Source organism: Taudactylus pleione, unplaced genomic scaffold (assembly GCF_031769625.1).
Source record: "Taudactylus pleione unplaced genomic scaffold, aTauple2 ptg000434l, whole genome shotgun sequence".
Lineage (NCBI taxonomy): Eukaryota > Metazoa > Chordata > Amphibia > Anura > Myobatrachidae > Taudactylus > Taudactylus pleione.
In genome coordinates this window covers 3,479,971-3,505,406 of record NW_028284836.1, presented here as the reverse complement: position 1 = coordinate 3,505,406, position 25,436 = coordinate 3,479,971, and the positions used below count along the sequence as shown (strand labels likewise).

General features: G+C 49.5%; 1 protein-coding gene across 2 annotated transcripts in view; it reads right to left on the bottom strand.

Moving 5' to 3' along the window:
• Positions 1-25,436, bottom strand: part of FBXO16 (F-box protein 16) — a 55,587-nt gene that overhangs the window by 4,907 nt on the left and 25,244 nt on the right. For both annotated transcript variants that reach the window (XM_088447558.1, XM_088447559.1), the window contains exons 4-7: positions 17,317-17,523; positions 17,039-17,203; positions 14,966-15,192; positions 8,243-8,345 (exon numbers count right to left, since the gene is read on the bottom strand). In XM_088447558.1, coding sequence (XP_088303684.1) covers positions 8,243-8,345; positions 14,966-15,192; positions 17,039-17,203; positions 17,317-17,523 — 702 coding nt within the window. The remainder of the gene's footprint in view (positions 1-8,242; positions 8,346-14,965; positions 15,193-17,038; positions 17,204-17,316; positions 17,524-25,436) is intronic.

Genomic DNA, 25,436 nt, shown 5'->3' with positions numbered 1-25,436 from the left:
TATCCCAAGATCCAGCATCATTTCCCCCGTCTCAGATCGGGATGTCGGAGAAACACACAAGCACTGTGGGTAGGGTGATAAACCACCAGGGTCAAATTTAGGGCCTGATTCAGAGCCGGACGCTATTTGCGGACGGTCGTTCTGAAAAAGGGGCCGGATATTTAAATTGAGCGCTCGCTCTTTGCGGTCTGTTGACGCCTCTATGTCTGAACGAGCGAACTAAACATGCGCTCGCTATTTTGAAAAAACACCCCCTGGCCGCTCGCATCCTACGTCATCTCCGCTATTTATTAGATTGATCGAGTACATCGAACGGCGTATGAAATGCTCGCTATTCTTGTGGTAGCATTTTCCTACCGCAATCATGCGAGCAGTTCAGACTAAGAGACAACCCAGTGACGTGGTCGATGACTCTGCTTTAGTAATTATGCACACCCTTAAAACGCCCGTTTTGACCGTTTGGCACGCCTGCGTTCTGAATTCCACTCCCCGTTTTCAAGCACCTGCCCCTGTTACCACCCACATACGCCTCCTTCTGTCACTCAAATTAGCAGGCACTCGCTATTTTGCAAACACACGATTTCCAACCGCACTGACTGGTTGGCGCATGCGCATTACAACCCATACGCATGCGCAGATGTGCGAACATCGCTCGGAACGAACGAGCGGCCGCTTACGAGCGGCTCTGAATCAGGCCCTTATTTCCTAGGTGATAACGTGGCTTTAACGACTGCTGCTGTTTAATGACTGCGAGTGTATGAGCCTAAAGTGATGGCCAATCCTGGCAACCAATTAGCTTCTAGCTATCATTTATCTAGTAAATTCTAAAATGATTGTTAAACTATAATTGGTTGCTATGGGGCAACTTCTCCCCATGGCCTCTTTAGAAGATTTGATACATCTTCCCCTCAGCAGGTGCGCTGAGAGCCGTGCCAAGCGGAAGGGGGGCACGGCTTAATCACAGTATGTGTGACCACGCCCCTTTAGGATTAAAAATGGTGCGATCACCCCCACAGGCATAGGAGTTGCTGCCCAGCACACAACAGCGTGTGCTGGACTGCCGTGAAGTAATTGGGAGGGAGGGGAAGTGCCGGACCAGGACCCCCGCTGGGTCCCTCCAGCAAGCTCGAACCTGGGTAATTAGTACCCGTTCCCCATCCTCTCTGTGCCCCTGCCCCTCAGTGTCCTTTCGTGGTAGGAGCAATGGCAAAATCGGATAGAGAACCGAATGGCTGGACCTGCCCCTGCATGGGCACCTATACGATGTTGGCTTATAACAAAACACCAGGCACTGGGCTTTTGAGAGCATCTCTGTAATAGGTTACGTACACATTTGTACCTCCTGCTTCATGTAGGTCACTTGGGCAGCACGGTTGGTGTAAAGGTTAGCAGAACTGCTTCACAGCACTGAGATCTTGGGTTTGATTCCCACCCAGGCTCTATCTGTGTGGAGTTTGTATGTTCTCACAGTGTTTGCATGGGTGTCCTTTGGGTACTCTGGTTTCCTCCCACACTCCAAAAATATACTGGAAGGTTAACTGTCTCCTGACTAACAAATTAGTCCTTAGTGTATGTGTGTGTACATGTGGTAGGGAATATAGAGTGTAAGCTCCACTGAGGCAGGACCTGATGTGACTGACTGATATATTCACTATAAAGCGCTGTGGATTATGTGTGCGCTATATAAATAACTGGTAATAGGCAAATAATAAATGAATAATGAATTTATAACACTGGATACTGGTCCAGTCCTTACAGCTGCTGCCTGCACTATGGTAGGTGACGGGTTAATGTTTAAAATAATCCATATTTCTGTAAATACCGTGAGACACCATATTTGAGGTTGACCTGTAGACAATGCGGTTCTAAGTGTTCATACCTGTTCTATTCAGCTGGGAGCTGCGTTACCAAGAGCAGAAAGCACGGGACAATACCACACACACAGTTCTGTCTCATGTGATATTTGTATATACTGAAAAGTAAAATCTTTATTGCAGCAGCCTTTGATGTGATTGAGCTCATTGAATGCAGGTAATAGAGGTGTTTAACCATGACGGCTTTAATCCCTCTCAGAAATGACCGAGGTACAGGTGTGTGATTTCGCCCACAATGAGTGAGGTGAGGGGGCTGTGCGGATGGGATGAGGAATGTGGGCCCCGATGGGTGACAGTCACTGTAAAACGTAAAGACTGCCGCTTGTACCTGACGTGTGTAGTCCGCCTCTCCCAGCAGGGATCTGCAGCACTTGTGGAGAGGGAAAGTGCAATCGCTCATTGTTACAGGAGACAGCTGCTCTTCCCAATGTCTCCCACTGTCAGACGGGTAATCTCAAAACTGTCATTAGCTAAATACATCTCTTGCAGAGTTAGAGACAAAATGTGCGTGCGGGGGAGGCTTGCTGGGATCTACAGTTCTACTGTAAAGACAAATGTTTATATTCTTCTATTTTTACACTACACTAACACAATTAACCTGCTACCCACTGCCCAGGGGTGGCGGGGATAGCCCCGGGCTATCAGCCTAGGATAGGGGTGCCCTGGAGAGGGAGACCCCTTTATTGAAGGGGTCTCCAACTCCCCAGGGATCCCTGGCCTGGGCTGACTAGAGGTCAGGGCTGATGCTGCGGCTGGCAGACCCGGTGATAGGGCTCCCCTGGCTGTGGCATCAGTCCCCTGTTAGAAAGGGTACAAGGCTGGTTCTGTGAGTTACAGGGAGACCCTATGCAAATTTTTCACTAATTCCAGAACCAGCCCTGCTTCCCATAGCTCAGTGCTGGTTGTACTGAGGGCCTGATTCAGACCTGCTCGCGAGCGCTGAGCGCTCGCAAGCGGGTCGATGGTGCCCAAGTGCGCATGCGCACGACGGAGGGAGCTCCGTCGTGCACATGCACGAGACCCGCATAGCGACGGCCAAGCCGTCGTTATGGGTCTCGCACCAAAGGGGGCGTGCTGTCGATGGTGAGGACAGCATGCCCCCTTTGGGGGTGAGCCGAGGGCGTTGCTGCCCAGACGGAGGCGTTCCCATGGGAACGCCTACCATCTGGGGCCGGCCCCACTGACATCACTAGTGATGTCAGTGGGAGTGCTTTTGGCTCTGATAGAGCCAAAAGCACTCCATGGCTTGCGGCAGCGAGACCCTACCGCAGGGTCTCGTCGCAAGCCCGGTGGTCGCGATGGTCTTGACCATCGCGACCATCTTTTTGGCCGCTCGCATAAGCTGTGGGTGGTCACCCACAGCTATGCGAGCGGCCAGGAGGCCGCTCCAATTTTAGGTAGGAGGGCACTGATTCAGAGCGAGCGCTCTTGTTAGAGCGTCCGGCTCTGAATCAGGCCCTGAGTACAGGGAGACCCTACGTCACTTTTTCCCTGTACTTAGTCAACCAGACCTGGGTTTGAGCAGTCCGGGGCTGGTTGTGTTTTGGGGGGGGACCTCACATCAATTTTTTTAAGTTTTAACTCTTTATTTACTTTTTACAGTCAGATACTTCCAGGCATCTCACTGATGTCTGCATGTATCTGTGTGAGAACGAACTGCTCATGCTGAAAGTGAAAGCATGAAGCAGCTCTATGCTGTCGGGGATTTGAAGTTCGGCTTGAAGTGTGATTTGCCATGCGATTTGTACATGAACATGCCAAATCGAACAGCGAATCACTGTTCAAAACCGACTCAGGGCCTGATTCAGAGCCGGATGCAATTAGCGCTCGCTCGTCCAGAAAATAGGGGTGGCTATTCAAATGAACCGTTCGCTCTTTGCGGTCTGTTCACGCCTCTAGGTCTGAATGAGCGAACAAAACTTGCGGTCGTTTTTTGGGAAACTACGCCCCCTGGCCGCTCGCATCCTACGTCATGTCCACTATTTATTAGATTAATCGAGTACATCGACCAGGGTATGAGCTGCTCGCTATTCTTGTGGTTGGTTTTTGCTACCACAATTTTGCGAGCAGTTCTGGCTATAAAATAACCCAGTGACGTGGTCAATGACACTGCTGTTTTAATAATGCACACCCATAAGACGCCCGTTTTGACCTTTAAGCACGCCTGCGATCGGATCTCCACTCCCCGTTTTCAAGCACCTTCCCCTGTTATCACCCACATACGCCTCCTCCTGTCACTCAAATTATCAGGCATTCGCTATTTTGCGAGCACATGAATTTCGACCGCACTGACTGGTTTGCGCATGCGTATAACGATCCGTACGCATGCGCAGTTGGGCAAACATCGCTCGGAGCGAACGAGCGGCTGCTTACGAGCGGCTCTGAATCTGGCCCTCAAATCGAATTTGTTTTGCAAATCGCAAAACAAATCGAATAATAGTAAATCTGGCAAAATTACTGGTTTTGCAACATTCGATTTGAGTCGGTTTGAGAAGAGCTAAATCACTCTTCAAATCGACCAGCAAATCGAGCTTTGATAAATTTACCCCCTGATGTTTTTGTGATGCTTGCAATGTTATCACTGGGGGGGGAGGGGCCCTAGGGCTAGGCTAGGAGGGAACTGTTAGGGTGAGGCTATGGAAGGGTTAGGGTTAGGCTACGGAAGGGGAGAGTTAGGGTTAGGCTACGGAAGGGTTATGCCGGCCATACACGGTGCGATTTTGAAACGTCACGATGAGTTGTACGATTACCCTTGAGATTCTTCCCTTAAAATTCTCCATACGATGTGTTGAAATGGTGTACGATTGATCGCAATCTTACAATTTTGCCGTAAGATCTACGATCCAGCTATACGACGGCGGGGACGCGCATCGGCATCGTAAACATACAGAATCAACACACGATGTGCACGATTGATCGTTACGATTAATCGAAATCGTCCACATCGTGCAATAAAATTGCACCGTGTATGGGCCGCTTTAGGGTTAGGCACTAGGGGAGGGTTAGGGTTAGGTTACGGGAGTGAAGTGTTAGGGTGAGGCTACGGAAGAGTTAGGCACTAGGGGAGGGTTAGGGTTAGGCTACGGGAGGGAAGTGTTAGGGTGAGGCTACGGAAGGGTTAGGCACTAGGGAAGAGTTAGGGCTAGGCTACTGGAGGTGAGGGTTAGGTTAAGGCTACGGGAGGGGAGAGTTAGGGTTAGGCTACCTAAGGGTTAGGCTACAGGTGGAAAAGGTTAGGATGATGGGAGAGGAGTTTAGGGTTAGCCTATGGGAGGGGAGGCTTAGGCTATGGAAGGGTTAGGCTATGGGAGGGGAGGGTTAGGCTATGGGAGGGTTAGGGTTAGGCTACAGGAGGGGAGGTTAGGGTTAGGCTATGGGAGGGTTAGGCTACAGGAGGGGAGGTTAGGGTTAGGCTAAGGGAGGGGAGGGTTAGGCTATGGGAGGCTTAGGGTTAGACTACAGGAGGGGAGGTTAGGGTTAGGCACTAGAAGGAGAGCTAGGGTTAAGCTACAGGAGGGTTAGAATACGGGTGCGGAGGTTGGGGTTAGGCACTAGGGTTAGAGATAGTGTTAGGTCACAAAAGAAGAGGGTTAGGCTACGGGAGGGTTAGGGTTAGGCTACAGGATAGATAGGGTTAGGCTTAGGCTACGGGATGGTTAGAGTTAGGCTACGAGAGGGGGAGGGTTAGGCTATGGGAGAGTTAGCCTATGGAATGAGAGGTTAGGGTTAAGCACTATGGGAGAGTTAGGATACGGGAGAGGAGGGTTAGGGTTAAGTTAAGGGAGGTGAGCCTAAGATTAGGCACTAGGGCGAGGGTAAGGCTATGGAAGGGGAATTTAGGTTTAGGCACTAGGGGAGGGTTTGGGCTAGGTTACAGGAGAGCAGGGTTAGGTTTAGGCTAAGGGAGGGGAGGCTAATGTTAGGCACTAGGGGGAGGTTAGGGTTAGGCACTAGGGGAGGGTTAGGGTTAGGCAACGGGAGGGAAGTGTTAGGGTGAGGCTACGGAAGGGTTAGGCACTAGGGGAGGGTTAGGGTTAGGCTACGGAAGGGGAGAGTTAGGGTTAGGCTACGGAAGGGTTAGGCACTAGGGAAGGGTTAGGGCTAGGCTACTGGAGGGGAGGGTTAGGTTAAGGCTACGGGAGGGGAGAGTTAGGGTTAGGCTACCTAAGGGTTAGGCTACAGGTGGAAATGGTTAGGATGATGGGAGAGGAGTTTAGGGTTAGCCTATGGGAGGGGAGGCTTAGGCTATGGAAGGGTTAGGCTATGGGAGGGGAGGGTTAGGCTATGGGAGGGTTAGGGTTAGGCTACAGGAGGGGAGGTTAGGGTTAGGCTATGGGAGGGATAGGCTACAGGAGGGGAGGTTAGGGTTAGGCTAAGGGAGGGGAGGGTTAGGCTATGGGAGGCTTAGGGTTAGACTACAGGAGGGGAGGTTAGGGTTAGGCACTAGGGGGAGAGCTAGGGTTAGGCTACAGGAGAGTTAGGATACGGGTGCGGAGGTTGGGGTTAGGCACTAGGGTTAGAGATAGTGTTAGGTCACAAAAGAAGAGGGTTAGGCTACAGGATAGATAGGGTTAGGCTTAGGCTACGGGATGGTTAGAGTTAGGCTACGAGAGGGGGAGGGTTAGGCTATGGGAGAGTTAGCCTATGGAATGAGAGGTTAGGGTTAAGCACTATGGGAGAGTTAGGATACGGGAGAGGAGGGTTAGGGTTAAGTTAAGGGAGGTGAGCCTAAGATTAGGCACTAGGGTGAGGGTAAGGCTATGGAAGGGGAATTTAGGTTTAGGCACTAGGGGAGGGTTTGGGCTAGGTTACAGGAGAGCAGGGTTAGGTTTAGGCTAAGGGAGGGGAGGCTAATGTTAGGCACTAGGGGGAGGTTAGGGTTAGGCTATGGAAGGGGACTTTAAAGTACTGGGGAGAGTTAGGGCTAGGCTACAGGGAGAGGAGGGTTTGCCTATGGGAGAGGAGGCTAGGAATAGGCACTAGGGGGAGGTTAGGGATAGGCACTAGGGGGAGGGTTAGGGCTAGGCTACGGGAGAGGAGGGTTAAGGTTAGGCTATGGAAGGGGAATTTAGGGTTAGGCACTAGGGGAGTGTTCGGGCTAGGTTACAGGAGAGCTGGGTTAGGGTTAGGCTGAGGGAGGGGAGGCTAAAGTTAGGCACTAGGGGGAGGGTTAGGGTTAGGCTATGGAAGGGGACTTTAGGGTTAGGGTCAGTCACTGGGGAGAGTTACGGCTAGGCTACAGGAGAGGAGGGTTCGCCTATGGGAGAGGAGGCTAGGAATAGGCACTAGGGGGAGGGTTAGGGCTAGGCACTAGGGGGAGGGTTAGGCTAGGCACTAGGGGGAGGGTTAGGGCTAGGCTACGGGAAAGGAGGGTTAAGGTGAGGCTATGGAAGGGGAATTTAGGGTTAGGCACTAGGGGAGGGTTTGGGCTAGGTTACAGGAGAGCTGGGTTAGGGTTAGGCTGAGGGAGGGGAGGCTAAGGTTAGGCACTAGGGGGAGGTTAGGGTTAGGCTATAGGGGCAGGGTTAGGTTATGGAAGGGGACTTTAGGGTTAGGGAGTCACTGGGGAGAGTTAGGGCTAGGCTACAGGAGAGGAGGGTTCGCCTATGGAGAGGAGGCTAGGAATAGGCACTATGGGGAGGTTAGTGATAGTTACTAGGGGAAGGGTTAGGGCTAGGCTACGGGAGAGGAGGGTTAAGGTGATGCTACGGGTGAGGAGGGGTCGGGTTAGGCTGAGGGAGAGGAGGCTAGAGTTAGGCACTAGGGGGAGACTTAGGGTTAGGCTATGGGTGAGGCTGTCAAGGTTGAGGACTAGGGGAATGGTTAGGGATATACTCACTGCCAGAAAAACCGCAGGATGATCTGGAAGTCACCAGGACGTCACCACTGGACTCGGTTGGCACCCCTGGACTTACCGGACCAGGTAAGTCACCAATAGACCAGCAGAGACATTTTGTTGACATTATAATCATGTCGACGTTCCCTCAGTGTCATTGGTCAATGTTGACATGTTGAACATGTCGAGATTATGAATGCCAAAATGAGACACAATCCTGTAATTAATACGTGTCAAGTGTGGGTTTAATACTGTGTAATCACTGTGTCAGTCTCCTCCCCAGATAGCACATTTACTTACTATAAGGGGGCGTGATGACGTCATCTTGGGGGTTCTGTTGTGGTAGAGGCTCTTCGGGAGCCCACACCAGGCCACTTTGCACCCATTTCCCTCCCCTCTCCATGCCCCTGATCTGATGAGGAAAACTACAGGTGAACATCTCTACCTGCTGCCTCAGCCTGCCACAGTATAGGCTCATTACAGCACTACAAATAGGCATGCCTTATAAATATATATATATGAAGCAACGTACCAGTGACTTCGCCTTGCGCAGCTTGTAGGAAGCGGACGATGGCCTCTTCGTTTTCTCTGTATTCTGCTTGTTGAGGATTGATGTCCCAGAACCGGCCTTTCGTCTGCAGGTTACAAGAGAATCATCATGTGAGGTGGCCCGGACAGGTAGTGTCGCCTCTGTGCGCTGTGCCACCATCACAAGAAAACAAGAAAAACATTGTGTTGCTATAGGTTACCTTGGTCAGGGCCGCAACTAGGGGGGGCAAGAGGTGCACGTGCAGATTTGAGGGGTGCTGAAGGGCTGAGATGAGTTTTGTATTCCTCCCTCCCTCACAGGCAGCAGCAGGGGAATCCTCCTGGGGTGTATGGAGGGAGAGGCCTCCGTAATAAGCTGTCAGCTGCAACTTCTTGATCGCACTGAATCTAAAGGGCACGTCCTGTAGGGAGGTAGGGGATACACTGGTGGCTCTAGCCTGGGCATACAGCCCCTGATCACAGAGTACCCGGGTGATGAAGGCAGAGCCCTCGGATTTCACAGCAGCTCTTGTTATGTGCAGCGGCCCTGGGAGAGAGCTGCTCCTCCTTGCCAGCCTGGCAGTACAGTATAGAGAAAGCCTGCCCGGGGGTAACAGTGAGCACACCAGGCTCTCTATCTCTCTCATATCCCTCCTGCTGGGCCTGCTGGATGGTGACTACTATACCTCTAGGAGTCCTGTCACACACAATAATTAAGACACTATAGTCACACACCATAAGTCACTATACAGTAAAGTCACACACCATAAGTCACTATACAGTAAAGTCACACACCATAAGTCACTATACAGTATAGTCACACACCATAAGTCACTATACAGTAAAGTCACACACCATAAGACACAATACAGTAAAGTCACACACCATAAGTCACTATACAGTAAAGTCACACACCATAAGACACAATACAGTAAAGTCACACACCATAAGCCACTATACAGTAAAGTCACACACCATAAGTCACTATACAGTAAAGTCACACACCATAAGACACAATACAGTAAAGTCACACACCATAAGACACTATACAGTAAAGTCACACACCATAAGTCACTATACAGTAAAGTCACACACCATAAGTCACTATACAGTAAAGTCACACACCATAAGACACAATACAGTAAAGTCACACACCATAAGACACTATACAGTAAAGTCACACACCATAAGTCACTATACAGTAAAGTCACACACCATAAGACACAATACAGTAAAGTCACACACCATAAGTCACTATACAGTAAAGTCACACACCATAAGACACAATACAGTAAAGTCACACACCATAAGCCACTATACAGTAAAGTCACACACCATAAGTCACTATACAGTAAAGTCACACACCATAAGACACAATACAGTAAAGTCACACACCATAAGACACTATACAGTAAAGTCACACACCATAAGTCACTATACAGTAAAGTCACACACTATAAGACACAATACAGTAAAGTCACACACCATAAGTCACTATACAGTAAAGTCACACACCTTAAGACATAATACAGTAAGGTCACACACCATAAGTCACTATACAGTATTGTCACACACCATAAGACACAATACAGTAAAGTCACACACCATAAGTCACTATACAGTAAAGTCACACACCATAAGTCACTATACAGTAAAGTCACACACTGTAAGACACAATACAGTAAAGTCACACACCATAAGACACAATACAGTAAAGTCACACACCATAAGACACTATAAAGTAAAGTCACACACCATAAGACACAATACAGTAGTCACACACCATAAGTCACTATACAGTAAAGTCACACACCATAAGTCACAATACAGTAAAGTCACACACCATAAGACACAATACAGTATAGTCACACACCATAAGTCACAATACAGTAAAGTCACACACCATAAGTCACAATACAGTAAAGTCACACACCATAAGTCACTATACAGTAAAGTCACACACCATAAGTCACTATACAGTAAAGTCACACACCATAAGACATAATACAGTAAGGTCACACACCATAAGTCACTATACAGTAAAGTCACACACCATAAGTCACTATACAGTAAAGTCACACACCATAAGACATAATACAGTAAAGTCACACACCATAAGTCACTATACAGTAAAGTCACACACCATAAGTCACTATACAGTATAGTCACACACCATAAGTCACTATACAGTAAAGTCACACACCATAAGACACAATACAGTAAAGTCACACACCATAAGTAACTATACAGTAAAGTCACACACCATAAGTCACTATACAGTAAAGTGACACACCATAAGACACTATACCAGGGACGTCCGCCTAGTGCACTGCCTTATGGAGGAGCAAGGAGAAAATCCAGGTACGGGAAGGGAGGGGGCGCAAAATTACTCCCTTGCCCCGAGTGACAGAAATCCTAGTTTCGGCCCTGCCTTGGTTGTTGCTACATTGCTGAATTTTTTAATAATGAAAAATATGTGGCTTTTGTCACGTACCAGTTTAAAAAAATAATTATATATAGTTTTCTTATTAATTGAGTTATTTTGTTTGTGAGCCAAATTGAAGCACATAGATTTACCTTACACTACCCGTATGCTGCTTCCTACATCAATTACCTCAAAGCATCTGAGACGGTTTCTTTGAAGACGAAACGTTTTCCAGGACCGGCGGAATATTTATGGTGCAAGAAATGTCACAGAAAGCCGTCTGCATGAGACATTCCATACACCGATCTTATCACAGCTGCAGAACCGGAATGTTAGCCTGTACGGTACTCAGGGCCTGATTCAAAGACGGACGCTCAGAACGAGCGCTCGCTCTGAATCAGGGCGTTTTTGTTTTTTTTGTTCGGCCTCCTGGCCGCTCGCATAACTGTGGGTGACCACCCACAGCTATTGCCAGTGGCCAGGTTGATGGTCGCGATGGTCAAGACCATCGTGACCATCGGGCTTGCGACGAGACCCTTGTGGTAGAGCCTCGTGGCCGCAAGCCCCAGAGAGCTTCTGGCTCTATTAGAGTCGGAAGCTCTCCCACTGACATCACTGGTGATGTCAGTGGGGCCGCCCCCAAACGACAGGCGTTCCTGCCCGCCTACCAAACGGGGCAAGCTGTCAATCATCATCGACAGCTCGCCCCCTTTGGTGCGAGACCCGGAGCGACGGAGCACCCTTCGCTAGCCGGGTCTCGCGCATGCGCACGACGGAGCCGGCTCCGTCGTGCGCATGTCCAGTGGGCAAACATCGACCCGGTTGCGAGCGTTCAGCGCTTGCGACCGGGTCTGAATCAGGCCCCCTCAGGCATCTCATATGCTCACCCAAACTTACAGGTATGGGCAGTAACAGCACCAACTGGTGGGGTAACAAAAACTCTCTATTTTACAGTGACATCACATAAATGGGCAGATATGTTATGTCATTTCTGTTATATGAATTTTGGGGGCATTTTGGTCAGTCGTTACTTTTGGATTGATTTGGTTTTGTGCGCTGCCTCTCTCCTTTATTGATTATATATAGTAGCGGCCGATATGCTTATGCTGGATTGAAAGTAATACTCAGGTGATTGATAAGTAGTATTTTCGCTTAAAATGATAAAATAAACATTTATGTTTTGGGTGGGGATATTTTTTTTTACTATTGAAAATACTAAATAAAAATAACAATATTGAAAGTGACCCTGTTCTTTTTACAGACCAGTTATTTCCAAGTTTTATCAGTCGTATCCGTATCCCTGTCTTTTGCTAGTAGATGCTCCCTATTGGCAATGTTATTATATGTACACCAGTGAGAGGAGACAGATTCAGAAGGCATTCTAGCAGCTTAAAATGAAAGATTTTGCAGAATGAAAGTGTCACTATAACGTTTATCTAATTCAACGTAGAAAAACATCAGGTTACGTTGGGAACACTATAAAAAGAATGAATAAATGTTAACCCATGCATCCCTTTGTCCAGCTTTTAAACTGCAGCGATATTTGCTTTATTATATACAGTATGCTACTAGAGTGAAGAAAAAAGTTTAACTCCCGTCCCCATTCTATTAGTGGGTTGTGAGAAAATAGGGAATCGCAGAAATCCAAGTTCCTGTCAGGATATAGGAAAGGCTAAGAATGTAGGGGGGCAGCACTAAGATCATTACATAGAGGAGAGAGGTCTACACAGGCGGCCATATTGCTGAAGACCAAAATGCCCTTGGGCATGAATTCAGCAGGAGATCATGTATCCCCCCAGATGGCTAGGCCACTGGAGTTCATACTGTCTCACACTGCAGAGGAATCTGCAGCATGTAAATGACAATAAGGACAGCTGTGGTAAAGGAGCAGGCTGTAATGTTATACGCAGATCGTATAACCGGCAGAGCAGCGCTGCTATGTGCCCAGGTGTGTTGCTATAAGTCAGGTCACATCACACATGACACATCCAGCAGGGACAGGCGCCTCTCATCCATCACTCTTATCTCACAGCGCAGTGCGGTATGTTCCACGCTGAGGCCTGGACATCGGAGCTCGTGAATCACCACGCACCTCACCTGTCTACTGCTAAATATGAGATACAGCAGTGACACATAGGGCCATATTCAATTTGGAGCAAAAAGTCAGAGGCCGGACTTTTCGCCGTCATCGGAGGTTTTGCCGGCGAAAAAGTATGGCGTGTGTCCCCGCGTATCCACGTATTCAATTTGAAATCGGCAAAAAACGGGACCTGGCGAAACTGAAATCAAAGAAAAGTCCTGTCATTTTTGGGGAAATCAGCCTGACACCCCCCAAAAGATGCTCTGACATGGGGGTTCATTCTGGATACCCGATTAGCCCTGCTGAAGGTATTTGGGGTTTTTAAATGGTCTCAATCGGAGCTATATAGCGTTTTTTAGAAGGTGGTGAAGAATAGCATTTAGGAGGTTTTTTTGCAAGATAACTAGTCCCATCAAATGTTGGGGTACATGAAAATGGATGCTAGCATATTTTAAAGTTGCTAATACAAAGTTTTAAAAAAACGTGAAAAATCCACCTGCTGCAAACACTTGCAATAAAAAAAACATCTGGGGCATACTTGGGGACCCCCCTGGGGTCTATTTCACTAGTTTTTAAGTTTGTCCCCCAACTTTGTTTTTTTTTCGCCCCCAAAACTAAAATTACTTTTTTGGGGTGTCCTGAAGTCTTTAAAAAAAAAAAAAAATTGACGCAGTTATCCTTAGGGGGGCTTTCCCATGGGTGCTGGGTGTTTTCTTTTCATTTGTACCCTAAAACCCCAGTTTTGCACTTTTTCTCGCCACCTATTCCTAGGTGATACTTTTTCGCAGGGTCTGATGCATTGACTTTTCGCACCGGCGAAAAGTCGGCCAAATTGAATACGGGGAAAAGTGGAATCGGTGAAAATGACGTCATCGGCGAAAAAGTTTAGCCGAGAACGGCTTTTCGCTCCAAATCGAATTCGGCCCATAATGACTCCTCCTACCCACAGGCGGCCTGGTATCTATACTTCATTACGTTAAAGCTACTCGTTTGGGGGGAGGCAGCAGGGAGTGTCGGTTAAAAATGAAGGCGTCTCGACCATTTTGGGAGCCATCTTGCGTCTGCGATCCCGTACGCAGGAAACATGACTCCGGTGTCTCACTTACGGCGGCCATTCTGAGTGACCACGGATCTGCCTCCGATGCTGCGTATGTGTACGCAGTTGCGGACAGCTGCGATGTGCCCAGTGGGCGTCTCAGTACAAGTCCCGGCTGCTGCGGCGTTAGCATATTTCCGCACATCCACAGCTGCGGGAGCATTAGCGTAAAACTCTAACTCAGGCCCTTAATCAGCTTTGACAACACTTACATATAAAGTTATTTTTTCCTAAACAGTTCTGTCACACAATGAGAGTAACAGCTGCTGGATTACTATAAAAGATGTAAAACAACTGTGGAGAGATGTAGGGAAGAATCCCGGGAATGTGGAGCAGTAAATGGCTGCACCTTGAGTTTCCCGCTGATGGGGATACCACCTTACAGCCTCAGCTGCAGACGTCTGCTGTATAGAATACAATGAACGTTGGACCAATCAAACCATCTCCCCCAGCGAGGAGGCGCAGAGGATACTCACACCCACCCGCGCTACACCTGATGCTTTCTCCAGGCTGACCACACAGGACCTGACCGGCAGGCCGTTACCAAGGACAGAGCATCAAGAACAGCACAGTGAGAGGTGACTGTTTCCAGGACCGCAGGAATCCTGAGCACGGGACGCGGCGGTTCTAAAGGATGACTTTAAAAAAAAAAAAAAAAAAAAGATCTATAGCAGCTTTCCAGACTGGCGTAAGCAGTTACCGGCTGGTGTCTAGATGAACCGGGATCGGTGTGAAATACAGACAGTCGGAATCCTGTCGGTCAGAATCCTGACGCCGGGAACCCGACTTGGTTGACATACCGACACTTGATGGTCGGTATGCTAACCCTCCCCCTCCCTCTCCCTACCCTAACTCTTTGGTGCCTAACCCTAACATCCCCCTCACTGCGCCCTCAACCTAACCCTCCCCCCTTAGTGCCTAACCCTAACCCTCCCCCTAGTGCCTAACCCTAACCCTAACCCTAGCCCTCCCCCCAACCCCGCTACTTGCCTTCAGCATCCCAGCAGTCGGGATGCTGGCGCGGAGATTCTGACCGATGTCGGTATTCCCGCGCCGGTGATGTAAGCGTCGACATCCCGACCGCCGTTGTGCCGAACGCATCCCAGATGAACCACATGTCACTTACGCCTGTTGGGCTTGCTCGATTGGATGAAAGTTGTCTAAGTAGTTGAATCTTATAGTGTCGGTGGGGTGTTTGTCAGACGAGCGCCACGGTGGGAGGTCCTTACTCCCCTTGTCATGTGACTTGCCAGACACGGATCGGTGAATGTAGGAAGACGACAGCTTTGTATCCGAAACTTCTCTAACAATTGGGTGAACATCGATAACCACAAAGTCGTCCTTAGGAGGAGTCTGGAAGGGACGAGAGTCAGAGGTGTTATATGGTGCACGTTAATTCTCTCTAAAATGTTTCCAATCTAATGTATCGCAGAGGTTAGCAAAATAATCACACTACACAAACAATGGCACTCTAGGGCAAGGTCAATTCTACCAGAAGATTCAGTGACACATTTATAGAAGCTGAGTAAACGTCATCAACATAAATATCATTATACATTAATTCCTTACAATGGAGCTAATTCAGACCTGCTCGCTAAGATGGATTCTCTCGCTGCTGGCGATGGTGTGCATTGTGTATGCATCGCAGTGCACCTTAGCAAAAGCTCACAATGCGTTCGCTCGCTGCGCAGAGACAGCCCAGCCGAGTGCGTGACAGGGGAAGCCGTTTGTAGGTGGTAACAGGGGCTGGCCATTAAAAACGGGGGAGTGGAGGTGCAAACGCAGGCGTGCCTGAGCGTCTCATCGGCGTGTTAGAGGCGTGCATAATTCTAAGACAGCATCATAGTACACGTCACCTGGCTTGTTTTTACACTGAAGTGCTCGCAATGCTTACGGCAGGGTATAGTCAACCTCAAGCGCTGCGATACCATCCGATGTACCGATGGTTGCATACACTTCCTGGACATGACGTGCACAAGTTGGAGTCTTATAACAGGCTGGTGGGTGTCTGCATACACTATGTGATCGCTCTCCAAGAAATACTGGGTGTGCTAATGCATTGCTGTGCGGTATCACTGCCAACGCAATTTGCACACACATCGTGTGAGCGATCGCATCTAGAGAGCGGCTCTGAGTCAGGCCCAATGTCCATTACACAAGTATAGAGGTAAAATTAAAAATGGTTAAACTGGGTACATACTATGAGATTATGGGGTCTATTTACTAAGCAGTGTTAGGAGACAGAGTGAAAAGGGATAAGTTGCCAGCCAATCAGCTCCTAACTGTCATCTCACAGGCTGTGTTTGAAAAATGACAATTGGGAGCTGATTGGCTGGCACCTTATTACTTTTCACTCTGGGCCTGATTCAGACCCGCTCAGCGCTCCCAAGCGGGTCGATGGTGGCCCAGTGCGCATGCGTGAGACCCGGATAGCGACGTGCAAACCGTCGCTCCGGGTCTCGTACCAAAGGGGGCGTGCTGTCTATGTTGAGTGACAGCACGTCCCCTTTGGTAGGCGGGCCGGGGGAGTGGCTGCCTAAACTGAGGCGTTCTCATGTGAACGCCTCCGTTTGGGGGCGGCCCCACTGACATCACAAGTGATGTCAGTGGGAGAGCTTTTCGGCTCTGTTAGAGCCGAAAGCACTCTTGGGCTTGCGGCAACAAGACCCTAATACAAGGGTCTCGTTGCAAGCCCGATGGTCGCGATGGTCTTGACCATCGCGACCATCTTCCTGCCCGCTCGCTATAGCTGTGGGTGGTCACCCACAGCTATGCGAGTGGCCAGGAGGCCGCTCTAAAAAACAAGAAGGCCGGCCCTGATTCAGAGCGAGCGCTCTGTCAGAGCGTCCGGCTCTGAATCAGGGCCACTGTCTCCTAACACTGCTTAGTAAATAGATCCTTATCTCTCCAATCTGTCTGGTAATGTATGGGAGCAAATAACAATCTCAGCCGTTTGCCCCCCAAACACTGAAAAACAGAAAATGGTCATTCAGACAAATTGATTAAATCATTTTGATTTAAGCAATTAATCCATCCAATGAATCCAGCATCTAGCAGCACTGTGGCTTCCCTCATCTCTTGTGCATTTCTGTGGAGACAGAATAAAGCCCATTATATAATACATAATAGAGTTACGCACAGCTGCATACTGTAATGAGTGTACTGCTGCCATATCCGCGGCATATGGCGGTGTCATTACCTTGGGTCTCGTGACGTGCAGCTCATTTACCATCTCTATGTACTGTCTCTTCCAAATGCTTTGCTCAAAAGGGGTCGGTGAAAAGTTGATGTACCAACCAAAGTGCAGGCACTTGGGCATCCACAGCTGGTCCAGCTCTGCCAGGTTCTTCCAGTGCCAGCTCACCTGGGTGAACAGCAGAGGTGCTCATCATTTGCACTGGTACATACATGCAGAGATATGGATGATGACAACGCACTGACTAGTGCACAGGCAGCGCGCAGGTGACTCGCACCCACCTGTGCGCAGCGGCAGAGGCTGCGGGGGTCCAGGAAGGAGAGAATGTACAGAGACAGCACCCTGGGCAGCACGGTGGTGAAATCCATGGAATCCCGGGGGGCTTTTCCATGCAGGTGATTGTTACAGAATCGGAGCTGGGACACGCTGCATCGCTCAAGCAGCTCGCACAGGATACGGCGCCTCTGGGAATCCGACCACTTATCAAACTGCAACCAAAAAAAACAGTTCATCCCAATTATTCCTATCAATCGTCTTATGAATGTCTGTATTAGTGCTATGTATACCACTGGGCCGGATTCAGGACTGTACGCCATCGCACAGTCTTTGGATGCAGCTACTGTGCAGTAATATGCTAATAACGCAGCGTCTTGTATCAATAGACGCCTCCTACCGGGTTCTGAGATCCCCAGCTGCGTCAGAGGATGCAGCATGGGATCACTTTGCGTGACCATCGACAATCGGATGATTTACATACAAATATGATGGCTCTGCGCAGATTATTATTATTATCATTTATTTATAATAATAATAATAACCTGCGCAGAGCCATCTCATTTGTACGTAAATCATCCGATTGTCGATGGTCACGCAAAGTGATCCCATGCTGGTTCTGGTCTGCGCAGGATCCGTTCCGCTTCTCTGCAGCCGCACAATACCGTACACATTGGAATCAGGCCCTGATTCAGAGCCGGACGCTCTGACAAGAGCGCTCGTTCTGAATCAGGGCCATCCTATTTAAATTTGGAGCAGCCTTTTGGAGCGTCCATGATATCGGGCTTGTGACGATACCCTACGGTAGGGTCTCGCTGCCGCAAGCCCTGGAGTGATTTTGGCTCTATCACTAGTGATGTCAGTGGGGCCGGACCCAGACGGTAGGCGTTCCCATGGGAACGCCTCCGTCTGGCAGCCACGCCTCCGGCACGCCCACAAAAGGGGGCGTGCTGTCAGTCACCATCAACAGAACGCCCCCTTTGGTGCGAGACCCGGAGCGACAGCTTGGCTGTCGCTATCCGGGTCTCGCGCATGCGCACGACAGAGCTCCCTCCGTCGTGCGCATGCGCATTTGGGTACCATCGACCCGCTTGCGAGCGTCCTGCGCTCGCGAGCGGGTCTGAATGAGACTCTCAGGCCCATGGAATTACACAGGTGCAAGGTTACTGGCTCTTTTTTATTTTACTTTGTTCCAAACTCAGAATCAGCCCAATGGTGAACCTTAAAGGGCTGATTCGCCATCTGCGGGTGCGCGATTGAAAATAGCTACGGATTTCCACCTGGAATTCAGAGTCTGCGGGTCTGCTACAGAGGCGCACGCTAAGTGAGCGCAATGGCGTGGTTGAGCGATTACTTGCTACTGCACATGTGCAAATATTCTGGAGTCCCCTGATGGTGCATGCGTTACCCTGTGTGCACGTGTTGCGTACGGGCACGCTGGTATCAGAGATGGTGTGGGAAAACCGTGGGCAACCCTGGGGGGGTGACTGGGAGGAGGTCTGAAGTGAACAAAGAACAAATGCGCTCCACGGGCGCGTTATCGGAGAGTCGTGGGCGTGCCAGTGAAAGCGGCCGCGTTCTCAGAGGCAGAGCCGCGGCCGCAAAGGCCGTGTTCTCACGGAGACGCCGCCATAGGACTGGTGCAAGTACCGACGGTGACGATTCCCGTCAGCGGCAGCCCGACAGGAGCAGAGTGCGACGCAGCGGAAGCCCGACAGCACTGGAAATCCCGATCGTGGATAGGTAAGTATCCACTAACCTATCCTAACCCCCCCTAACCCTAACCCTCCTTACGGGTGCCTAACCCTAACTTCCCCCCCAAGTGCCTAACCCTAACCACCCCCTTCCCCGCTACCTAAACCTAAGTCCCCCGGGGGGGTGCCTAACCCTAAGTCCCCCCCGGGGGTGCCTAACCCTAAGTCCCCCCCGGGGGTGCCTAACCCTAATCCTCCCTCCCCCTAGCCTAACCCTAACCCTCCCGGGGGGGGTGCCTAACCCTAAGTCCCCCCACGGGGGAGCCCTAAACCTAACCCCCCCCCTGGCTGTCCATTCGCGGCGCCCGGTATCACTACGATCGTGATGCCGGGCGCCGGTCTCCCGGCGTCGGGGAAATGCGGGCGTCTACATCTAGACGCCCGGCATTTCACCCTTGCCGGGATAAGACAGTCGGGAAACCGGCTGCCGGTATATTGGCAGTCGGCTTCCCGATTGCTTCCCGACGGTGGAGCGTCTTGAATCACCGGTGATGTTACACCGCGCAGCTACGCTGAAAGCCGGCGTTTCAGGGCTTGCACATTCTGGCGCACGCTAGTACACGGGAGGGGCGCCAGAAAGTAGCATCAAAATGCAGCCGCGAGGGTGATTACGTGCGCTGCTGAATCAGGCCCTATGTGGCCGCGCCTCCCCCATACATCCGCTTGTGAGAGCAGACGCCATTATCAGGGCGGGATGCACCACCCCCAGCTTTACTGGCGTCCGACTTAGACTCAGGCCCATTATGTACTAATCCTCCCAACATCTTAAACTGCGGAATTGTGCGCATAAGACGAAGGTGTCGGCCATGTGTCGGCTAAATCGGGACAGGTGAGAGGTATGACATAGCAGGAACACAGACCCCTCTCATAGAGCCGACGTGATGCATTTTACGGTAGACTGGCTGATATTTCTAGTGATGTAACATTGTCTCACCTGTCTATGGCTCGTCCGCTCTGTGCTAGCCCTATCATCCTCATAGCTCCCTAATTTGTGCGGGTAACCTCACGCCTGACACATGCAGAGAGAGAGAGAGAGAGAGAGAGACAGGCCTGGCCTTAATTAGCAAATACTGAGCCTCTTCTAAGGTAATGACAGGGACACAGCGATCACCGAAAGCTCATTTACTCAGCACACACGGCGCCCTGCAGAGGCACCTGGGCCCTCCTGCATTCATAGGGTTCACGGACAAATGTTTACTAATGTACTAATGTGTTCTTGAGCAAGCAGGAGGAGAGAAAAGGAGGGGAACGTTCTCAGCTTACCATGGTAGGCAAAGATCTTTACAGAACGAAGGCAAACATTATCCAGGTGAGGCTTTTGTCAGGATGTCAGTCCTAAATGACACTTTGTATTTATACTTAAACTCGTTTTTTAATTTATATTTTATTGAAATTCCGAGGCGTACAGATGTATTGCGCTACAAGAGATTGAGACACTGTATGATACAAAAGCACGACGTGGAATAAAACATAAAATACAGAATCATATATATTAATAAAATCACAGCTGGGTAATGCTGACCATAGACTACACGATGAATCACACCATCCGACCACATTGGACGAGAGACTGAATGATCCCGTGCCTATGTACCAAGAACTGTGTATGGGCAGGAAGCACAGTGTATTGCATGAAATCGACAGAGCAACAGTTTTTCTGCCATTTTACGTGTTGAACGATTATTATTCATGTACACACACACTGAATGATTATAATTATTCATGTACACACACTGAGCGATTATAATTATTCATGTACACACACTGAGCGATTCATGTACACACTGAACGATTATAATTATTCATGTACACACACTGAGCGATTCATTTACACAAACTGAACGATTATAATTATTCATGTACACACACAGGGCCTGATTCAGAGCCGGACGCTATTTGCGCTCTCTCGTTCAGAAAAAGGGGCCGGCTATTTAAATTGAGCGCTCGCTCTTTGCGGTCTGTTGACGCCTCTATGTCTGAGCGAGTGAACGAAACATGCGCGCTATTTTGTAAAGACGCCCCCTGGCCGCTCGCATCCTACGTCATCTCCGCTATTTATTAGATTAATCGAGTACATCGAAAGGCATCTGAACTGCTCGCAGTGCTTGTGGTTGGATTTTCCTACCGCAATCATGCGAACAGTTCAGGCTAAGAAACAACCAAGTGACGTGGTCGATGACGCTGCTTTGTTAATTATGCACACCCTTAAAAAGCCCGTTTTGACCGTTTGGCACGCCTGCGTACGGATCACCACTCCCCGTTTTCAAGCACCTTCCCCTGTTACCACCCACAAACGCCTCATCCTGTCACTCAAATTAGCAGGCACTTGCTATTTTGCGAGTGCTCGATTTCCGACCGCAATGACTGGTTGGCGCATGAGCATTACGACCCATGCGCATGCGCAGATGTGCGAACATCGCTCGGAGCGAACGAGCGGCCGCTTACGAGCAGCTCTGAATCAGGCCCACAGAGCGATTCATTTACACACACTGAACGATTATAATTATTCATATATACACACTCTGGACGACTATTCTAAACTGTTAGGCATCGGCTGGATCTAAACGATAACAGCACAGCGTGTGACCAGAGCGCTCGCTATGAATCAGTGCCCTCCTCCCTGAAAATGGAGCGTCCTCTTGGACGCTCGCATAGCTGTGGGTGACCAACCACAGCATATGCGAGCGTCCATGATGATGGTCGTGATGGTTTTGACCATCGCAACCATCGGGCTTGCGACGGAGACCCTGCGGTAGGGTCTCGCTGCCGCAAGCCCAGGAGTGATTTTGGCTCTATCAGACCCAAAATCACACCCACTGACATCACTAGTGATGTCAGTGGGGCCGGCTCCAGACGGTAGGCGTTCCCATGGGAACGCCTCCGTCTGGCTGGCACGCCCCCGGCACGCCCACCAAAGGGGGCGTGCTGTCAATCAACATCGACAGCATGCCCCCTTTGGTGCGAGACCCGGAGCGACAGCTTGGCTGTCGCAGTCCGGGTCTCGCGCATGCGCACGACGGAGCTCCCTCCGTCGTGCGCATGCGCAGTGGGGGAACATCGACCCGTTTGCGAGCGTCCTTTGCTCGCGAACGGGTCTGAATGACCCCCTTAGTACTGAAGTTGGTTGCTTAGTCCACAAGTTTCATTAGTTGTCAAGGGCTGCCGAAACGCGTATTAGGAGAGTGTGTGTTTGTGTGCATGGGGCTCCGCTGATTACATAATTATTATATTGACATTCTGAACCAATATAAAACATTAGCAATGATCTTGTAGATGTCCCAGTAAGATGGATTACATGAGAGATCACGTGAGATCCTTCCACAAATCTAATACACTCACACCCATGGTAGCACTACACACATCTATTGGGAAGTACAATTACAATAACGTTCCTCTTGTCTCTGGGAAATAACAGCATTTAGGGGCTGATTCTGAGTGGTACACAGCAGCGTCCATGTGTGACTATTTTGGCACAGTAAAGTCTGCCACTGTTACGAATCCCAATGCCTACTCCATGTAAGACCACAAGAACCCGGCTAGCGAGATCTTCACAAATAACAACCGCCCGTTGTTCCCTTAGAACTTAGATACGTTCACCGGTGCTCGGGGTAGTAGCGGCTCACATGAAGGTACAAGGGAATTCAATAGATGAAATGTAGAGTTGGAACAGATGCAGGTGATGGTAAGGCTTTGAGGAAAAGAAGAGTGGATATTTGACCAATGGTATGACTTGAAATGGTTTAAATTAGCACAGCAGCCGATGATGCGGCAACAGTATCGATGGTACGGCAATTGCTGTTGGTGAAATAGAGAAAGTCTAGACAATGACCTCGGAAGCCGATGGTGCAGCAAACCTGCCGATGGTGCAGCAATTGCACCGATGGTGCGGCAATTGTACTGATGGTGTGGCAATTGTGCCGATGGTGCGGCAATAGACGTTAATAAACAGTCTGGTCTTTGAAAATGGCTTTAGAAGCCGATGATGCGGCAATTGTACCGATGGTGCGGCAATAGTGCAGCATTTGTGCCGATGGTGCGGCAATAGTGCCGATGGTGCAGCAATTGTGCCAATGGTACGGCAATAGCCGTTAGTAAACAGTTTAGGTTTTGGCAATGGCTTTGGGAGCCGATGATGCGGCGAATGTGCTGATGGTGCGGCAGTTGTGCCAATGGTGTGGCAATACCTTGTTGTGCCGATAGTGTGGCAATAGTGCGGCAATTGTGCCGATGGTGTGGCAATACCTTGACGCGGGGTTGAAGAACCCCCAGAACGTGGTTTGTCTGGAAAATCCCGAAATAAACATCTTCTCAACCTGGGAGCATGTAATGCAAAATCAGGAACCCAGGAATGTTCCTCTGGACCATAGCCTTTCCAGTGGACTAAGAATTGCAGACGACCCCTGGAAATTCTAGAGTCCAAGATTCGCTCCACTATGAACTCGTGCTGACCGGGGACCACAGCTGAAGCAGGCTTGGATGAACACCTGGGTTTGAACTTGACTGAAGAGAAGACCGGTTTCAGCAAGGAATAATGGAAGGTATTATCGATACAGAGAGAGTTGGGTGATTAAAGTTTAAAGGCTACCGGGTTCACCTGTGAATTCATTCGGAATGGGCCAATAAACCTGGGACCCAACTTCTGCATGGGTTGATAGAACTTGATGTTTTTGGTGGATAGCCAAACCAAATCACCCTTCTTAAAACCACATGATCTCCAATGTTTGTGAACAGATCTTTTTGAGTGGATAGATACCTTCCAGAGGCTTTGATGAACCTTACTTCAAATATGTCAAAGCCGAGAAACAGATGAAGAGGCTGATGATCCAGAGTCGAAGGCATTAGACCTCGGATGTTGCCCTGTAACACAGAAGAATGGGGAAACTGAAGATGCAGAATGGCATGAATTATTAAAGGCGAACTCAGCAAGTGGCAGATGAGATACCCAGTCATTATGACACTTGGAAACATAACAGCGTAGATATTGTTCCAGACACTGATTAACACGCTCTGTTTGTCCATTGGCCTGTGGATGATAACCTGAAGAAAGACTAAGGGCCTGATTCAGACCCGGTCGCTGCCGCTGCCCGCTCGCAGGGATTGTGGGCTTTTTTTTTGTTCTCCGGCCACTTGCAAAGCTGTGAGAGACCACCCACAGCTTGTGCGAGTGGCCAGGAGACCATCGCGATAATCGAGATCATTGGACTTGCGACGAGACCCTACGGTAGGGTCTAGGCTTCCGCAAGGCTGAGTGGACTTCCTGCTCTATTAGAGCAGGAAGTCCACTACTGACATCAGTAGTGATGTCAGTTAGACTTCCCTACAAACGCCAGGTGTTCCTAAGGGAACGCCTGCATTTGTCCAGCCACCCCCCCCACCCGCCCACAAAACGGGGCGGGCTGTCACTCACCATCGACAGCCGCCCCGTCTTGTTGTGAGCCCTGTAGCGACTTAACTTCAGTTGCTCAGCGGGGCTTGCGCACACCGGACGTGGCGCATGCGCAGTGCAGAAACATTGGGCCGCTTGCGAGTGCAATGCTTAGAGAAGAACAGAACACTCTCCAGAACTGTGCCACAAATTGTGATCCTCGATCTGAAACGATATCCATTGGTAAGCCATGTACCCGAAAAATGTGTTGAAGAAACAGACTGGTAAGTTCCTTAGCAGAAGGAAGTTTTTGTAATGTTATGAAGCTTGCCATTTTACTAAACCGGTCCACCACTACCCGGATGACGGAACATCCAGCAGATATTGGCAGGTCAACGATGAAATCCAGTGGAAGTAACAGACCAGAAGGAGCTGTCCGAGGTGTCTAATTATGGGCACATACCTCACATGCCAAGACAAATCTATGCACATCTTTGTTCAAAGACGGCCACCAAACAGAGCGGGGGAGTAATTCTAAGGTCTTACTGATGCCTGGATGATCAGAAACTCGACACGCATGAAAATCCAGAAGAACTGCTCTGGAACAAACAATCGACCAGAAGGCCGGAGGTGATTCTGATTTAAATGCCCGAATACGATCTGCCAGATTTCAGGTGAGGGCAAAATGGAAAAAAAGAGTCAGGAATGATAGCTTCCTCTGACCTGGATGTCTGTTGAATTGATCCAAAACTCCTGGACATGGCATCAGCCTTGATGTTCTTGGAACCAGGATGGAAGGAGACGAGGAAGTTGAACTGGGTAAAAATAATGGCCAACGTGATTGTCAGGAATTCAACCTTTTAGCGGACTGAATGTAGGACAGGTTCTTGCGGTTCATAAGAACCAATATTCAGTGTTTGGCCCATTCCAGCCAGTGTCTCCAGTCCTCGAAAGCCCATTTAATAGCTAGTAATTCTCGATTTCCCACATCATAATTGCATTCAGCGGT